General features: G+C 61.8%; 1 protein-coding gene across 4 annotated transcripts in view; it reads left to right on the top strand.

The window, feature by feature from the left end:
- The window catches only part of LOC117644645 (secretin receptor-like), a 65,926-nt gene that overhangs the window by 46,240 nt on the left and 3,344 nt on the right, over positions 1-16,342 (top strand). For 3 of the 4 annotated variants that reach the window (XM_034384259.1, XM_034384271.1, XM_034384278.1), the window contains 5 exons: positions 2,898-3,063; positions 4,743-4,899; positions 11,411-11,541; positions 15,104-15,195; positions 16,146-16,311. In XM_034384259.1, the coding sequence (XP_034240150.1) occupies positions 2,898-3,063; positions 4,743-4,899; positions 11,411-11,541; positions 15,104-15,195; positions 16,146-16,311 (712 nt within the window). The remainder of the gene's footprint in view (positions 1-2,897; positions 3,064-4,742; positions 4,900-11,410; positions 11,542-15,103; positions 15,196-16,145; positions 16,312-16,342) is intronic. The other variant, XM_034384265.1, reaches the window with a different exon arrangement.

A 16,342-nucleotide genomic window follows, 5' to 3' on the forward strand; every position in this document is an offset into this window, starting at 1 on the left:
AGTAGCCTTTGCCGGCCCTCACTCACTACCACGCTGCCAGCAGCGCGCGATCCGAAGCCGGCCCGCTTCAACTCCACCGTGCTGTGGGCGGTACTCTGTGAACCCGTCGATTGAAGGCCATCCGACAGAGCAGTTTCCGAGGGGGTAACGACTGGTAAATTTCGTGTCAGCCGGATTACGGATTACCCCGGATTACCCTATTACCTCCGGATTACAACAAAAAAATTCCTGGATTACCCCGGATTACCTCAAAATTTTCCCGGATTACCCCGGATTACCTCAAAATTTCGGGTTATCCGGATTACGGATTACCACTTTGCTGTCAGCCGGATTCCCGAAGTCGTTACCCCCTCGGCAGTTTCTCCTGTTTCCTCGTCACTACCTCGTGACAGTCTGGAGGCGATCAACGATGCTGAGGCTGCCCTGCCAACGCTAAGCAGCTCCACCGTCCGCGTGGCCCGCTCGGCGGCGTGGAGGTAACACTGGCAACAGTCGGACGGCCCATCCTTCTGCCCGTCCACCGGTACAATCTGTTGCTGAATGGCTTCATTTAGCCGAGGCCGACGGATCAACACACACACACACATTCACACACGGCGGCCGCCGCTAGCCCCAGCGGCCCCAAGGCGGCCCCATCCCCGCACGCCAATTACCAAGGGGTAGGCCGCCCCTGCTTCGGGGGCTCCATCGGGCCGCGCGGACAAATGATCCTTCCTTCGGGCAATTAACGGCTCGACGTCCACACTAATCGTCAGCCACACACACGCACAAACATACACGCGGCCTAAGGCTGCTGGGCGATAGCCGAAAACTCACCCGTTTCCCTACTCCCCACTCCTCCACGAGCCGACAAACTTTAGTCGTCCTTCCGTGTTTTCCTGTGTGTGTGTGTGTGTGTGTGTGTGTGTGTCCCTTTTCCTCCGACTTTCGGGCCGTCGGAGCGTGGCGGAGCGTGGCGGAGCGTGCTGGCGCTGATGCCGGGGGTACACGTAAATCAGCGTGGCGACATGCATGGCGACGCAGAGGGCTGCAGGTGGCGGCCGGAAGTGCCTCAGCCCGCCTCTCTCTCTCTCTCTCTCTCTCTCTCTCTCTCTCTCTCACTGTCGCGCTCCCCCCATCCGTCGCTCTCGCTCTCGCTTCTTGACCCTCCGGCCCTTCGGCGGCCAGCGCGACCCTGGGCGTCCCCTCGCCGCCGGTCGACCGGTCCCGCCCGACCGGGCCGCTCGGAATGCTGTTGAATTACAGGGTCCGACGCCTCCACCACGGCCAGTGTGCCAGCAGCCGGTGGGCCGATTCCGAGCGGGACGTCCCGCTGTCCCTCTCGCACTCGTAGGGCTGGCCGCGCGCGTGCGAGAGAGACGGAGCAGTGGCTGGCGGCCAGCAGCACAAGCCCCGCCGGGCCAGGCCGCACCGGAGGGTAGTCGGGGAGGGGGTCAGCCGAGTCACCGTCGGGGCCGCGGGGCTGCACGCAACAGGACCGCCGGGACGGAGTAAAAATACTTGTCGCGACGCCGCCTTCGCCGCCGCCCCGCCCTCGTCCTCGTCGTCTTGGAGGTGCGCCGAGACACGACCGAGAGGTGGCCGTCAAGGGGTGCGAATCGGCGCCGGAAGTGGTGGCGGGCGGTGTCGATGGGCGGCACGCGGCGAGACGAGAGGTAATGGCCAAACTTTTAATCCTCTTTGCACTCGCCAAAGTGGCGGCTGGCGAGGGCGGGGGGCGGATTTCGGGGGGGGGGGGGGGGGGGGGACCGCGCTTAACCCGGCGACTACACTCCCGCAGCCCCTCGGCTCCGCCATGTCGGAGATACCGACAGCACTCGTCCGATACCATCTCTGCGCACTGATTCCGTAGGTCGTCGCTCTGTCTCTCTCGCACTCATGCGGCGTCCCCCATTGGCGCGAGAGAGACAGAGCGACCATAACGGCCCGCGGAATCGGTCGGCCGGCACGGCCGGCAGCGCTCTCGGGTACACAGGCCAGCGCCGGCAGTGCTTACAGTGCCGTGACGGATGTGACAAGTGTGACGGCTGGGACTCGTGTGGGGTGCGAGAGTCAGGGGGAGGGGCGGCGGTTTCGGTTTGTGGCCTCGTTCGGCACGGCTTCTGCGTTGCTCGCCGCGGCCTCCACGGGCTAGGGGTGAGTCTGGTTGGGGTGGGGGGGGGGGGAGGGGGGAGGGGAAGGAACCATCGTCATATCGGAATGCGAATGAGTGCGTCCGGCTTAACCATGCCGCTGTTGGTCCCGACCCGGGCACCGCGCGCGCCACTACAGCCCCTCGCCACAGGCGCCCCCCCCCCAAACGCCAACGGGTACCTGCGCAGCATAAGTCACTGTCAGTAACAGCAGCAGCCACCCCCACCCGCTTCAGTTTCTGCCTGTCCCTCTCTTTCTGATAGGGCCGCCCTCTCTCCCTCCCACCCCCACCCGGTCTGATTCTGTTTCCTCGTACACTGCAAACCAAACCAAACTGGGTGCTCCGACGAGACACATCTTTTTTGATCTTTCGGCGTTCTCAAAACTAAATGCTTCACAGAGGAAGACCGTTTGCCGTGCATGGACCACGTGGTAGTAGTAACAACCCCGTCGCGGCTGCTATTCTGAATCCACCAACAGTTTCGGCAAATGTTTGCTCTGCACATCCCGCCAACGGGGTTCTTTGAAGCACCCAATAATTCTTTACAGCAGCATAAAAGTGTGTTTTTCTTTTTTTTTCTGGGCGTCCCGCTGCTGCCTCCGGCGTGGCGGGCAGGGAATGACGGAATGTTATCTTTTAATGAAAAGGCCGGTGGAACAGCGCGAGCAGCGCGGCCGGCCGGTGGGGTTATTACAGAGTAGCGCACTCGGTTTGGGTTCCGCACCGTGTCATTACCGCGTTTTGTTTTTCTTTTAATCAACAGGAAGCTGCGGTGCCCGCGCAACATGCTGCACCTCCACCTGTTCGCGTCCTTCATCATGCGCGCCTTCTTCTCGCTGCTCAAGTCCGGCCTCTTCGTGGACGGCATCGGGCTGCCGTCCGACCTGCTGCTCAAGGACGGCGGCAACGTGTTCGTCGACAGATACGAGGTACGCTCACTTTCTTATTCTTATTTTTCTCACCCCGTCGCACAGTGGGCCAGCTAGAAGAAGGCGGTCGAAATCCCGGACGCTGAATGGGACTCGAATCCATCGTGTGACCCCACCAATGGATTGCTCTCCGAACGAGGAATCCATTGGTGGGGTCACACGCGCGATTCGAGTCCTGCTTGGTGACTCTGGAGCTCAAAACGCGTCTCGAGTTTCAGCCGCCGCCGGCGGTCTTCCGGCCCACTGTGTCCTCTCTTTGTTTCGGCTTTTGCGCGCCTTTTTCGCGTGTCGCGTCACTCGGCGGATGTTTTATGGCAGTGATGATTTTTCAACCGCCTTACACGTGGCCGCATCACGCGACAGGGAGAGAGAGACGGAGGGGCGTGGCGGGGCGGGGGTCTCGCGGTCCTTTATGTGGCTCGTAAACCGGCGCCCCGGCAGGCACGGCCGGCACGGCGAGGGGCAGCGCAACAACAACGGGGCCACGGCCGGCCGCGGCACTGTGGGGCGCGGGCTGCGCGGGCTTCGGGGGCTGCGGGGGCTGCGCGGGCCAGTGGCCTGCAACCTCCCTGCGAGGCTCACGAAGGCCACCGTGCCAGAACGCCCGAACACAACGCGTCCAAATTTAATTTCAACTTGCGCACACACAAGTGGGCTCATGGCGGGGCGTGTATGGGTGCGGTTGTGGGGCCGGGGCCCAGCCCGGCGTGGTTCCGAGGGTGCGGGCGGGCGGCCGCGTCGGAGTGGTACTGGCGGTGCAAGGCGGGGTGGGGCGGGGCGGGGCGCGTCGTCATGGAATTAAACGCAGCCGACAGGTGCACCGCGCCCCGCCCCGCCCCGCCCCGCCCCACCCCGCGCTCAAGTACTACAGAACAAGACTGGCTTTTCCATTCACGTCACGCGCGGCGCGGCGCGACGCCTGTCCGTCCCGTCGGCCTTTTCAACCGGCTGACGCGCTCCTCACCGCCGGCGGGGCATGGCGGGGCATGGCGGGGCCCCCATGGCGGGCCCCCATGGCGGGGCTCCCAGGGTGGGGCCTCGGGCACGCGATAACGAGGCACCAGCTCGCCGGCTGCACGTCGCCGTCACAAACCGATCAAGAAGACCTCGCCAATTCGATGTCTCGAACCGGTCTCGTTGTCGGCAGCCAACGTTTTTGACTGAGCACGGTGGCTTGCTGGTTGGTTTGCAGTGTTTGAATTGCAAGGAGCTCCCCTCGCGACCCCGCCCCTGCGCAGTGGGCCAGAAGACCGATGGAGGCGGCCAAAACTCTCTTTCCTCGTTCCTCGTTCGGAGAGCAACCCATTGGTGGGGTCACACGTTCGGTTCGAGTCCCATTTAGTGACTCTGGAGCTCAAAACGCGTTTGGCCGCTTCGCCGGTCTTCTAGCCCACTGTGCCCTGGGCCCGCATGACACAGTGGGTTGGTTCCGGAAGTACCGCGACCGCCTCGCGTATCGATACCGACCCAGGGCTTCCACTTCCAGGCCCTCCAGTCCTCCAGGCACTGCTCCGCGGCACGATTGAGACCTCGGGGGAAGCGAACGACGCCCTGCTTGTGGACACGCAGCGGGGGAGGCGCTGCCCGACCGGCCGACCCCTCACCATCTGTCTCGCCCGCACTCACGGCGGCACCGAGCGGCACCAGGCCGAGCTGACCGGAGGCGGTGTCTGTTTCAGAACTGGGTGTGTAAGCTGATCACCAGCCTCTGGCAGTACTTCATCATGGCCAACTACTCGTGGATCCTGATGGAGGGCCTGTACCTGCACAACCTCATCTTCCTGGCCCTGTTTTCGGACACGTCCTCCATCCGGCTCTACGTCGCCCTCGGCTGGGGTGAGTGTCCAAGAAGTGTGTTAGTCCGGTCGCGGACGGGGGGAGTGGTTCCCCGCGGATCGGGTTCCCCCTTTTCTCCGACGGACTCTTCTCGTAGTCCATTTCAGCGGGGTGTGGTATGCAGATGAGGGCCGGGGCTGCGCTAGCTGCGTGGTTCGGACTGGTTGGCGGTAACGCGGCTGGCCGCGTGGCTGGCCGAGACGGAGGCCTGCTGCGCCGCGCGCCGGGAGGCCGCCTCCGGCCCTCCGCTCCGGGCGATTTAGCGCGTGGGCTCAGATTTCGCAGAAAACGCGGAGGCAACGTCGTGGTTCTCCACATTCAGTTCATCCTCTTGAAAAACAAAGGCGGTTTTTACAAAACGAGGCCGGCTGGCACATTACAATGGAAGTCCCTTGGAAAGATGCTCGAATTTCGAGCCCTCCCTCAACGTCCTGGCACTCTTTCATGCCCAACCATTTCATGCCACGCTTCGGGAACGCCTTAAAACCACACTAAGTTCAGGAGCACCAATAGCGACCAATAGCGTTCAAAATTATCCACAGCCTCGCTGTACACAAAATTTGCTCCAGAGCTTCCCGCGCCGAGCAGCCGCGCCCGCGCGCTCCACACTGCCGCCAACTTCGGCGGCCGCGACTGAAAACAATCGGCGTCGCTCGGGCCGCTGGCAGCGCGCTGGCGGCCGAATGACAGGCATCGGGAAGTTGGCCGCCCTGCCGACGGCGTGCTGGCCGCTCGTTGAAATGAGAGTGAGCCGGAGGTCAGCCGCGGCAGCCCGCGGTTGGTTCCCACCGTTCCCACGCCCACGGCGTGGCGCGGCGCGGCGCGGCATGGCACGGCAGCGCGCCTCGGGGCTCCGGACGGGAGTTTGGAAAGGTCCGCCACAAAGGGAGAAAGAGTGGAAATAGGGCGCGTGCAGTGGCGTACCCTCACCCTCACGTCGCTGCCGAGAACGTTCTCGAGCGGGTACCGCCACATTTCGCGTATTGAACGGTTGTAAGCTGTCCTGGCGGCCACAGGGACAGCTTTAGGGACAAGCGCGCGGCGGGGAGGTCGATGTCTCGACCGCGCCGTGCCGTGCCGCGCCGTGCCGTGCCGCGCCGTGCCGCGCCGTGCCGTGCCGTGCCGTGCCGCGCCCATCGGCCTCTTTCTCCCCTAATTGAGGTCCCCCGCCGCGTCAACGCCGAAGCCAAACATGATTGCCAATTGGCCGGCGCTAAATTGACAGCGTTTGAGTGTGGCCGAGTGGCCCCCGCGGAGTCCGACCCGCGCAGCCCGGCCTGGTCGCTTCACAGTAAAAAAAGATTCGCCGATTCGGTGACGTCTGGGCGCCAAAACGAGAATATTACAAGAACAGCGACACCCTCAAACTGTTCTGGCGGCCCTCTGTTCGTTTCGGCGACGCTCGGTCCGTTCCGGAGCAGCCACCTCACCAGAACGGCACTGCAGTCACCCTCCCGCCAGCGACTTTTAATCGTCGTATTAATGTGAAATAGGACACAAAACAAGTCAGGGGCTGTCAGTAATCATTCGCGTGACTCATCAAAGCGCAACATTGCCGGCGGGCACGCACAAATATGCACAGACAGCTCAAAAACAGTTGTTGTGGTCATCCTAACCTCTCTGGCGGAACACCACCTGGTGACGCAGGTCACCGTTTTGGTGACGGACCGTCGCCGGGTTTGTGGGGGTACCCGTTTCGGTGAGATTGGATATAGAACGACCACCAAAACAGCGAATCTTTTTTTACTGTGTTGCAGCCCCGCGGCTTGCTCAAGCAGCGGGCAACCGCGTACAACGCTCTGCCACGAACGCGAAACCGGGTTTGAAATGAACCAGGGTGGAACCAGAGTTGAAGAGGGTGGTCGGACTGACGAACGAGGTCATTTCTTTCAAACCCAAAAGAAAAACATTCTACTACAGAGCGTGCAGAAAATTTAACGGCACATTTAAGGATGTTTGTCAAGATGAACACCGGTCTGCCAGTGCGGTGTGAGTCGTGCGCAGTGTAACAGAGCCGTACTCAGCGCTTCCTGACAGAATGTGACAGCATTTGTGTGGCAGCCGGCACCAGCGGTGCGAGCGGTGCGAGCCCAGTGGCGCTTGGCCGCGCCCGGCCCTTTCAACGGACTCATTGACCGCCACTCTTTTTTTTTTCTTTTTTTCATTCACTTCGGTTTGTGCGGTGGCCGGGCTCGGCGCTGCTATGCTTTCAGCGGGTTTTGTGGACTCAAGCCGATTCACAGGCTAGCACACGTGTGGTCACACACAAACACACCTACGCCCACACACACGCACACAGACGAACAGGCGCCGGGCCGCTACACGGACCGACCCAAGGGCAGCGGCGCAGCCATTGGAAATTCAAAGCCAAATGAGCCTCTTGTGGGAATAGTCATTGAGTAGCGGGTCGGCCTTGGTGGAGCAGGCGGGGGCCGCGGCAATACATCGCGACACATGACCCCCCCCCCCTCCTGCCCCTTACACGCCGCGCGCATGCACACACACAAACACACACACACACACACATCGCGCGCCTACTGCACGGTTTCGCCGTAGGGGAGATACCGAGCAGTTTGACAACGGCCTTGTTGTGTGTGCGTGTGTGTGAGAGCTAGTGTGTGTGTGTGTGTGTGTGTGGTGTGGGGGGGGGGGCTCTAAACGACCACGACGTCGACTAACTGGAAGGGTGGTTGCTGATCTGATGAGTCATTATCTACAGACCATAATAGCGCAAAATGGTACACACACAGACGCACCATCGCATTCACAGACACATACTACTCGCACTCGGAAAAGGGGGGGGGGGGCTGCCATCTCTTGGCTGGCCTGGCGGAGACGCGTTGGCGCGCTACCCCGATACAATCTCTCCTGCACACCGCGCTGCGTGCTACCCTGTTCCTCCAGTGCCTGCGGGCCTGCGCGCCTGCCAGCCCCGTCTGGGCGCCCCTGTCGACTGCCAGCCCGGTCTGCCCGGCCCAGCCCGCCGTCCCGGGAGGCCCTAATCTTCCATTAGGGCGCGGCCGTCTGCGAGGAGACTCAGAGACGGGGAAAGTCAGTCACGCGGGGAGACTCATCAGGCTCATCAGGCGAGACTGGCTGACTGCATTTCTCGCGCCAGTACACTGCAAGGACACGCCGTCCCACCGCCCTGGGACACTGGAACCATCACTGGAAAAAATGAGTTCGTAATCTGAGATCATTTGTCTCACATCGAAAATTCGCTCGGAATGTGTGATACACATGCTCTCTCTGATTCAGAACCCATTTTTTTCGGTGTGGAGCAGCAGCATAATAAAAAAAAGTGCACGCGAAACACACGATGGAAAAGAAAAGTAGGCAATTGAAAATTATTTTTCCATCTTTAAAAAAAATGACCGTTTATTATTCGGCGTTTGAATGAAAAGCGTGGGTGACCGGAGGGCGACAGCGCTATGAAGCGGGGCAAGACATGCCAGCTTCTATTATGTGAGTGCTCCGGGGGTGGAGGGTCGGTGACATCCCGGCCACGCCCCACCACGCCCCGCCACGACACGCCACGCCCCGCCACGCCCCGCCTCGCCCCGCCACGCCCTGCCTGAGCGTTATACGGCGCATCGTTTATGCTAATGATGGTCACGCTGCATCGCTATTGGGGGACGACGGGGTGGAGGGAGCAGATTGATTGGCTGCCTAGATTTTACGACCCCAGTCTTCTCGCAGGAGGAGACAACTCAACAAATTAAGTACCGCACAGGCACCCACAAAAAGAACATTGAACCATTTAATATAGAAGAATGTCACTTTCAAAAAATATTTTGTCAAGCTGCAGTTTGTCGTTCCCTGTTGGCGCCTCCATCATCGGCAGACTGCACTGGGCCGCGCGTCCCCCCTCGCCAGACTCCAAAGGCTCGGCCGGCGAGGTCACGTGCCGCGACAACGGCGCCCCGGGATTAGCTCAGCCCTCGGCCGCGGGGGGGGGGGGGGGGGCTGGATTGGTGGCCGCGGGGCGCGGCGATAATCAGCATTTTGTTTCATTGTTCCGGCCCGGCATTCAGCCAGGCGGGGCGGGGCGGGGCGGGGCGGGGCGGGGCGGGGCGGGGCGGGGCGGGGCGGGGCGCGGCGGGGCGGGGCGGACGACAACAAAGGCGTCCTTGCGCGGGCGGCGTCTTGAAGGACAGGCCGGCCATGCACGCCCCTGCCCCTCCTTATTCTTGATGGCGGGCCATGGCGGAGTGGAGGGGTCGCCTCGCCTCGCCTCGCCTCGCCTCGCCTCGCTTCGCCTCAACTCACTGATAAATGAGAAGAACTCGGCCGGCGCCTTTGAGGCTTTCATGGGACGCGGCGAGCCGTGAGAAGGAATGGCCAACACAGTGCAACGCGCACAATGGGGTGGCGGTGGCTCTGGGACGGACGGACAGACAGGCAGACAGATAGGCAGACAGACAGACAGACAGACAGACAGACAGACAGACAGACAGACAGACAGACAGACAGACAGACAGACAGACAGACAGACAGACAGACAGACAGGCAGACAGATAGGTAGACAGACAGACAGACAGACAGACAGACAGACAGACAGACAGACAGACAGACAGACAGACAGACAGACAGACAGACAGACAGACAGACAGACAGACAGACAGACAAACAGTCAACCGCGCTGCCAGCATTGGGTCCGGCCTGCCAGCAAGGCGTGCCAACTGATACGTATGCCTACGCCCCCCTTTTTTGGCGCGGGCAATGGGGTGATAAGAAGGCCTCCGGTTGTGTCTCCGGAGCAGGGCGGGCACGGCGAGCACGGCGAGGGGAGGTGGGACGGGGCGGGACGGGGGGGGGGGCGTCCGGGAGGTCGTCCTGCCCCCCGGTCCCTCGGCCTTGAAAGTCACCGTCGTTTTACGCGGTCGAATTCACTGGCGTGCGTCGGGCCGCTTGCGAATGGCTTTGTTGGAAACCCGCCGCGCCGCCACCGCGTGGTCGTCGTCTGGGCCCGCAGGCCGCAGGGGGTGCGACGTACAGGCAGACACCTACGGGGCCTGGGCCTGGGGTCTGGCGGGCCGGGTCCTGGACGAGCCGAGTAGGCGGTGCGCACGGCCCAGCCGCCCAGCCGGGCTGCAGGGAGCCGAGCCGAGCCGGTGAAGCTCGCCACCTGTTGAACCTTCCGGGGCGGCCACGGCGTGGGCGAGGCTTAGGCTGGTCGGACCAGGCCCTCATTAGACGCGAAGCTTGAACGGCGATGCAGGAAGCTGGCACTATCAGGCTGCTTCCTGGAGTCTGGAGACTTTTTCTCGTTCGCAGGGGAGCTTTTCTTGCAGGAGACCGCACGCCGGGCTCGCACTATTTAATTTTTCGCCCCAAGTTTGGAGCAGTTGGTCGTGCGATGCCCCACTCCCCACCCCGGACCGTTCCACGCGCGGTTCCACGCCGATCCGTAGGCCGTTCCAGCGCGCAGCTGGCCCGGCTAGTCGGGGGCGAGGCGAGGCCGAGGTCACGGCCGGTGGGGCGGTCACGCGGTCACGCGGTCACGCGGTCACGCGGTCACGCGGTCACGCGGTCACGCGGTCACGCGGCGGTCACGCGGTCACGCGGTCACGCGGTCACGCGGTCACGCGGTCACGCGGTCACTCTCCCGGGCCGTGCCATCCAGAGCCATCAAGGCGGCCGTTCTGGCACGGGATACGGCGGCTATGGCCTCGGTAGCCCAGATGAAAGTGCGTTCCGGAGTGTGGCCGACTCACAACCTCCTCGTGGTCATGCTCCCTCCACGGCCTATGCGGGCTGATTCCGAGTGGGGGTGTCTCTCCCGCACGCGCGGGGCCTCCTGTGTGGGTGCGAGTGAGACAAGGGCGGGACTCTTGGCTTTCGGTGGTGGTCTCGCGGCATGGCCCATCTCCCCGAGAGAAGAGAGAAGTCCCTTCCTCGGAGTCCCACTGCCGTGGCGGTCGGAGCGCCTGCGGAACGGACGGTAGGCATCCGCCTGGGCGCGTGACGTGCGCGTCGTGCGGGCTGGCCTATCCTCCGTTCCGCAGGCGCTTGGCCAAGCTTGGCCCTGCGGTGGTGCGGGCTTCCGGCCAGCCCCAGTCTGCCCGCCAGGCAGGCAAACCCTAGTTATTGCCTGGTAGGCAGGCTGGGCTGGGGCTGACGCTGAGGCCTTACGCGGAGGCGTCGCCGGCCCTTCTCGGACGCGATTCCACGAGGCTTCTATGACAGAGTCGTCTTCGTCGCTCTGTCTCTCTTGCTCCGAGCGGGAGTGCGAGAGAGACTCTGGCAATCAGCGCCGGCGGGGCTTTGGCAGGTGCATGTATCTTGGCCGCCCGCGCTCCGCGCCGCTCCCTCCGGCCGGCGAACCGTTCGTTTTCATTAAGCCGGGACACTTTAAGAGGGGAGAGGAAGCCAAAGAACTCAAGGCCGGACGGTAAATAATCGTAAATCCCGACCCGTTTTCATTGCAGCGCGGGGCTCGCGCGCTCCTCCCTCCGCAATCCCCCAAAACAACGTCATGTTCGTGCAACGTTTTACCGATGGGTTGCAGGCCTGCCGTCGGTGTTCGTGGTGGCGTGGGTGGTCACCAGGATCTACGTGGACAACGGCCTGTGCTGGACCACCAACGAGAACGCCGTCATCTTCCTGCTGGTCAGGGTGCCCATCACCGTCTCGATAGTGGTAAGTTGTCAAAGAGCCGGACGTGTGTGTGTGTGTGTGTGTGTGTGCGCGCGCGCGCGTTTGTGAGTGTGTGGTCCCTCTCCAGTGACGGAGCAAAATGTGAGTTTGCCGATGGTGTTCTTATACGGGGGATAAAGTTTTACCAATAGAATGAGAGGAGGGCCGAGTTCTGGACGGGGGACACTCCATTGTTGAGGACGTCGTCGCCGCCGGCTGGCCCCGCTGGCCCCGCTGGCCCCGCTGGTCCCGCTGGCTGTCCGCGCCCAAAGTAGCAATATGGCTGCATTTCGCCTTGCCTTTGGCCTGCCTGGTCCTAAGGGGTGAGTCGCAGGGCTTTTGGAGCACTCGAACAAATTACTCTGCGAGAGGACTCGAACATACGTGAGCAACAGACATTCTTCCGAGATGGCCCCCCGCCCTGGGCCCCCGCCGCCTCCGCCCCACGCGTGCGCCACGCCAGGCCTATAGAGCCTGACTCCAGCCCAGGGGCGGGAAAGGGAGGGGGGAGGGGGGACGGGCCGCCATGCGCGCCTTCCCCGGACTCCTCGGCACTCGATATATAAAACGAGTCACAGAGACATTCCTGACTGCTCATCGCGGGCCTGGCGAGCTCCCCCACCCACCGGCGTGGGCTGCGATGCAGGGGTGCCTATGACAAACCCAGACGACACTGGAAAAAAATGACGCTCGTTTGCATTATCGTTTCGTTGTCGGTTTTGTACTTTCCGCCGGGTATTTCGCTCGGTTTGGCTCGAGGCGGCCCTCTCGGACCACCTTTCAACACGTTCCAACACGGCCGCCGCCGTCTCCCACCCCTCTGACCTGCAGCGCAGCCAGCGCAGCGCGCCTCTATGCGGTCCTGTCCTCGATTTTTCCGAGATATGCTTCTTGTCTCCCCCCCCCCCCATTCCCCTCCTTGCCCCTCTACCGCCTCCGCTGCAGGGGTTTCGCAAGGAGTACAACAATTGTTGTTGTCCCGCTCTTGTTGTTTTTGTTGCGTGCCAACTTCCCGAAGCGCGCTGTCGAATCCCCCGGCGACGCGCCGCAACTTTCGGGTGGTGTTTTCCGGGCGCGGCCCTCGGCGCGGCCCCGGGCCAGGATCGGCCGTGCACTGCCGCTGCGACGAGGCGGGGCGGGGCGGGGCAGCCCGACTTGGCTCCTTGTTTTTCCGACGAGTGGATGGATTCATTGTGGCACTCGTGGCTGGTCCTGGCTGGCCTCGGCTGTCTAGGTCAGCCTCGGAGCTGCGTCCCGTGGCGGCGGCCGAAACTCTAGACGCGTTTTGAGCTCCAGAGTCGCTAAACCGGACTCGAACCGAACATGTGACCCTACAAATGGATTCCTCGTTCGGAGAGCAATCTATTGGTGGGGTCACACGTTAGTTTCAAGTCCCATTTAGCGACTTTGGAGCTCAAAAACGCGTTTGGAATTTCGACCGCCTCAACCGGCCTTCTGGCCCACTGTGTGTGCCTCATCCGGCCCCGCGATACGCCGCACCGGCGCGCCACCCAAATGGAAAAGTACGTCACGCGTGCCAACTTGAGCCCCTCCGCGGGCTGGGCTTACCTGCGACGCGGCTGCTCGGCCGGGATTGGGTTCAGGGTCTGTTCCGGTGTGCGCGGGGCCGCGGGGCTGCGCGTGCGAGGCTAGGCAGGCTAGGCAGGCTAGGCAAGAACGACGACACTGGAAATGCCACACGCGCCGCGCTGTGCCGTGTGCCTTGACACGCGCGTCTTGCTCTACTCCGCCTCGTCTCGATAGGAAAGCGTGCGTCACGGCGAGTACAGGTCCTCATCCCGTATTTCATTGCCCCTTCCCTCTTCCCCTCCGCTTTCCGAAAGCGGATTGCCCCCCCCCCCTCCCGGCCCCCAGGGGTGTGTCTCTCGCAGGCGCCATTACCGGAAGGGAGGGGGAAGGGGGCTGGGGTGATCGTGTTTGCTAACGAGTCACATTTCACTTGTTTCGCTATAGCGACGGCACGGCACGGCTCGCCGAGTGTGTTCAATTAACAGGAATTAGTTCGGCGGCGTGTGGACATTTTCGCCAAATATGAACTGATTGGGCTTCGTTTGTGTTGCACTTGCGGGGAACGGACAGAGCGTGCACTACTCCCCTGTGCGGACGTCCTCAACTCGTTACAAAAAAAAAGATCGACACACATTGCGACCTAAAAAATAAAAAGATATTCCCCAAATAAATATTGTCGCTCGTTCGCTGCTATATTCTTTTTTGTACCTCCAGAGAGCGACCGACGGGCAGCGAGTTGAGTTTTTCTGCCCGTTGTTTCTGGCGCGCTCGCGACTCGCAGTCACGGCCTTGTCGCTAATTGGCTGCAAATCGAGTTTCCCCGAAACGCAAACACGCCGCCCTGCACGCACACGCCACAGTGGGCGGTCCAAACCCCGGAGGCGGTTTGAGCTCCAGAGTCGCTGACTGGAACCGAACGTGTGACCCCTCCAATGGAATGCTCTTCGAACGAGGAATCCATTGGTGGGGTCACACGTTCGGTTCGAGTCCTGTTCAGCGACTCTAGAGATCAAAACGCGTCTGTCTCCTGGACCACTGTGTACGCCCTGCCGACTAGCCAGCGGGACCTCTGGAGTCGGACTTGTACGCCGTGGCCACTCGAACTCCAAACTCGGAGCTCGAGCGAGTACTCGGGACGGGTGCATGAAAATGAGAGAAAGGGAAGCGGAGTGCAGGGGCTGCAGGGGCTGCGAAGACGGAGGCCATAAAGGCGTGGGTGGCACGCCCTGGCCACCCGTCACCCAGGGCCTGCCTGGCCAGCCTGCAGACGGTCGTCGCTCTGTCTCTCTCGCACCCCTGCGGGACGCCGCGCGAGTGCGACAGAGACAGAATCCGCCTCAGCGCCTCCAATATCGCATCCGCAGGACATTACGGCGACCATCTCCCGCGAACGCCTGGCCAACGCCCCGCCGCTAGAGTGCACAGTGTAGTCGCCACGCGTCGCTTGTAGAGCGCACAGTGTAGTCTCCACGCGCCGCCGCCAGAGCGCATAGTGTAGTGCGCCACGCGTCGCTTCTAGAGCGCACAGTGTAGTCTCCACGCGCCGCCGCCAGAGCGCACAGTGTAGTCTCCACGCGCCGCCGCCAGAGCGCACAGTGTAGTCGCCACGCCACGCGTCGCTTCTAGAGCGCACAGTGTAGTCGCCACGCCACGCGTCGCTTCTAGAGCGCACAGTGTAGTCTCCACGCGCCGCCGCCAGAGCGCACAGTGTAGTCTCCACGCGCCGCCGCCAGAGCGCACAGTGTAGTCTCCACGCGCCGCCGCCAGAGCGCACAGTGTAGTCGCCACGCCACGCGTCGCTTCTAGAGCGCACAGTGTAGTCTCCACGCGCCGCCGCCAGAGCGCACAGTGTAGTCGCCACGCGTCACCGATGGAACGTACAGTGTAGTCGCAACGTGGGCCGAAGCCGGCCGAAGCGAAAGCTCTCCGAGCGACCGTGAGGCAGTGGATCAGTCCACTGTCTCAAGGGAGTTACCACACTGCCAAGAGGAACTTGGATTCTCGTTCTGCTCACGTCGTGCCTGTGTGCTTCCAGGTCAACTTCCTGCTGTTCCTCAACATCATCCGGATGCTGATGAAGAAGCTCCAGGCGTCCATCTGTGACGAGACGCGGCGGCACAGGTATAGGTGAGGCGGCCAGGCTGCGATGCATGTCCGTCCGTCTCTGTCTATCTATCTATCTATCTCCCTCTCTATCGCACGCACTGTCACTGTCACGCTGTCACGGGAATTTAAAGAACAGTTGCTCCCCAAACCGGTGGTGAAACCAAACTGACTCAAGTCTCTTTCGCCTTGTTTTTTCTCGTGGCTCCGTTGTTGCTTTTACGTATTCTAAAAACTCAACAGTGAACATTTCTGCCCCTTCCGCATTTTTGTGATGCAGAGGGTGCAAATTCTCTGTACACGGTTGGGTTTCCACGTTTGTTTCACCGTCCCCCGTTGCAGTGTGCACACATGTATTTGTCGTCTCGTCTTCTGTGGACCTAGTCGCGGATCAGAGACTCAGCTTCCGTGCGCTTCCGTTTGTCTGGCTGGGCCAATGGGCGTTCGAAGTTGGAACTTGAGCTGCACTAACGAGGAGTAGAGATTCACTCGAGAAACGCGCGTCGAACAATTAAAGAGAACAACGACCGATTGCCATCCACTTAACGTCTAGTGTTAGAAATTGACGGAAGCTGACTCTCGTCCGCTTATCTCGAGTGTGACTCCTCCGCTCGTCACGAAGTCTGCCGATGCACCTCCGGTATTCAGTGAGCAGAAAGCAAAGCACGTTTTCCGTTGACGCATTGTGCACTGCACTGGCAGTCCGGGTTCTTGTTTGCTTTCGAATTTTTGTTTTCGTTTTGAGTTTTTAATGGGAAAAGTGCACTGGCCACGGGCATGGCGCTCCTGCTGCCGCGGCCAGCATTTTTTGCTTGACGGCCACCAGCCGAAGGGACCGCCTGCGGACGGGAGCATAGGCAACCCGCACTCCGGCAGGCACGGCGGGTCTGCCTTGCTTTCTCTCTATCTCTGTCTGGCCTTCGGCGACCCTCGGCTCGGACAGGTCTGCATTGGGTTTGTTCGCTGCTTGGCAGGCGCTGGGCGAAGTCGACGCTGGTGCTGATGCCGCTGTTCGGGGCGCACTACGCCCTGTTCCTGGGGATGTCGTACGGCGTGCACAACCAGGCCTCCAAGTCCAGGGGCGACGAGATGGTGGAGACCATCTGGCTGTTCCTCGACCAGGCCTTCGCCTCCTTCCAGGTAAGCGCCGCTCTGTCTCGCTCGCACTTAT

This window comes from Thrips palmi, unplaced genomic scaffold, assembly GCF_012932325.1.
Source record: "Thrips palmi isolate BJ-2018 unplaced genomic scaffold, TpBJ-2018v1 HiC_scaffold_1, whole genome shotgun sequence".
Classification (NCBI taxonomy): Eukaryota; Metazoa; Arthropoda; class Insecta; order Thysanoptera; family Thripidae; genus Thrips; species Thrips palmi.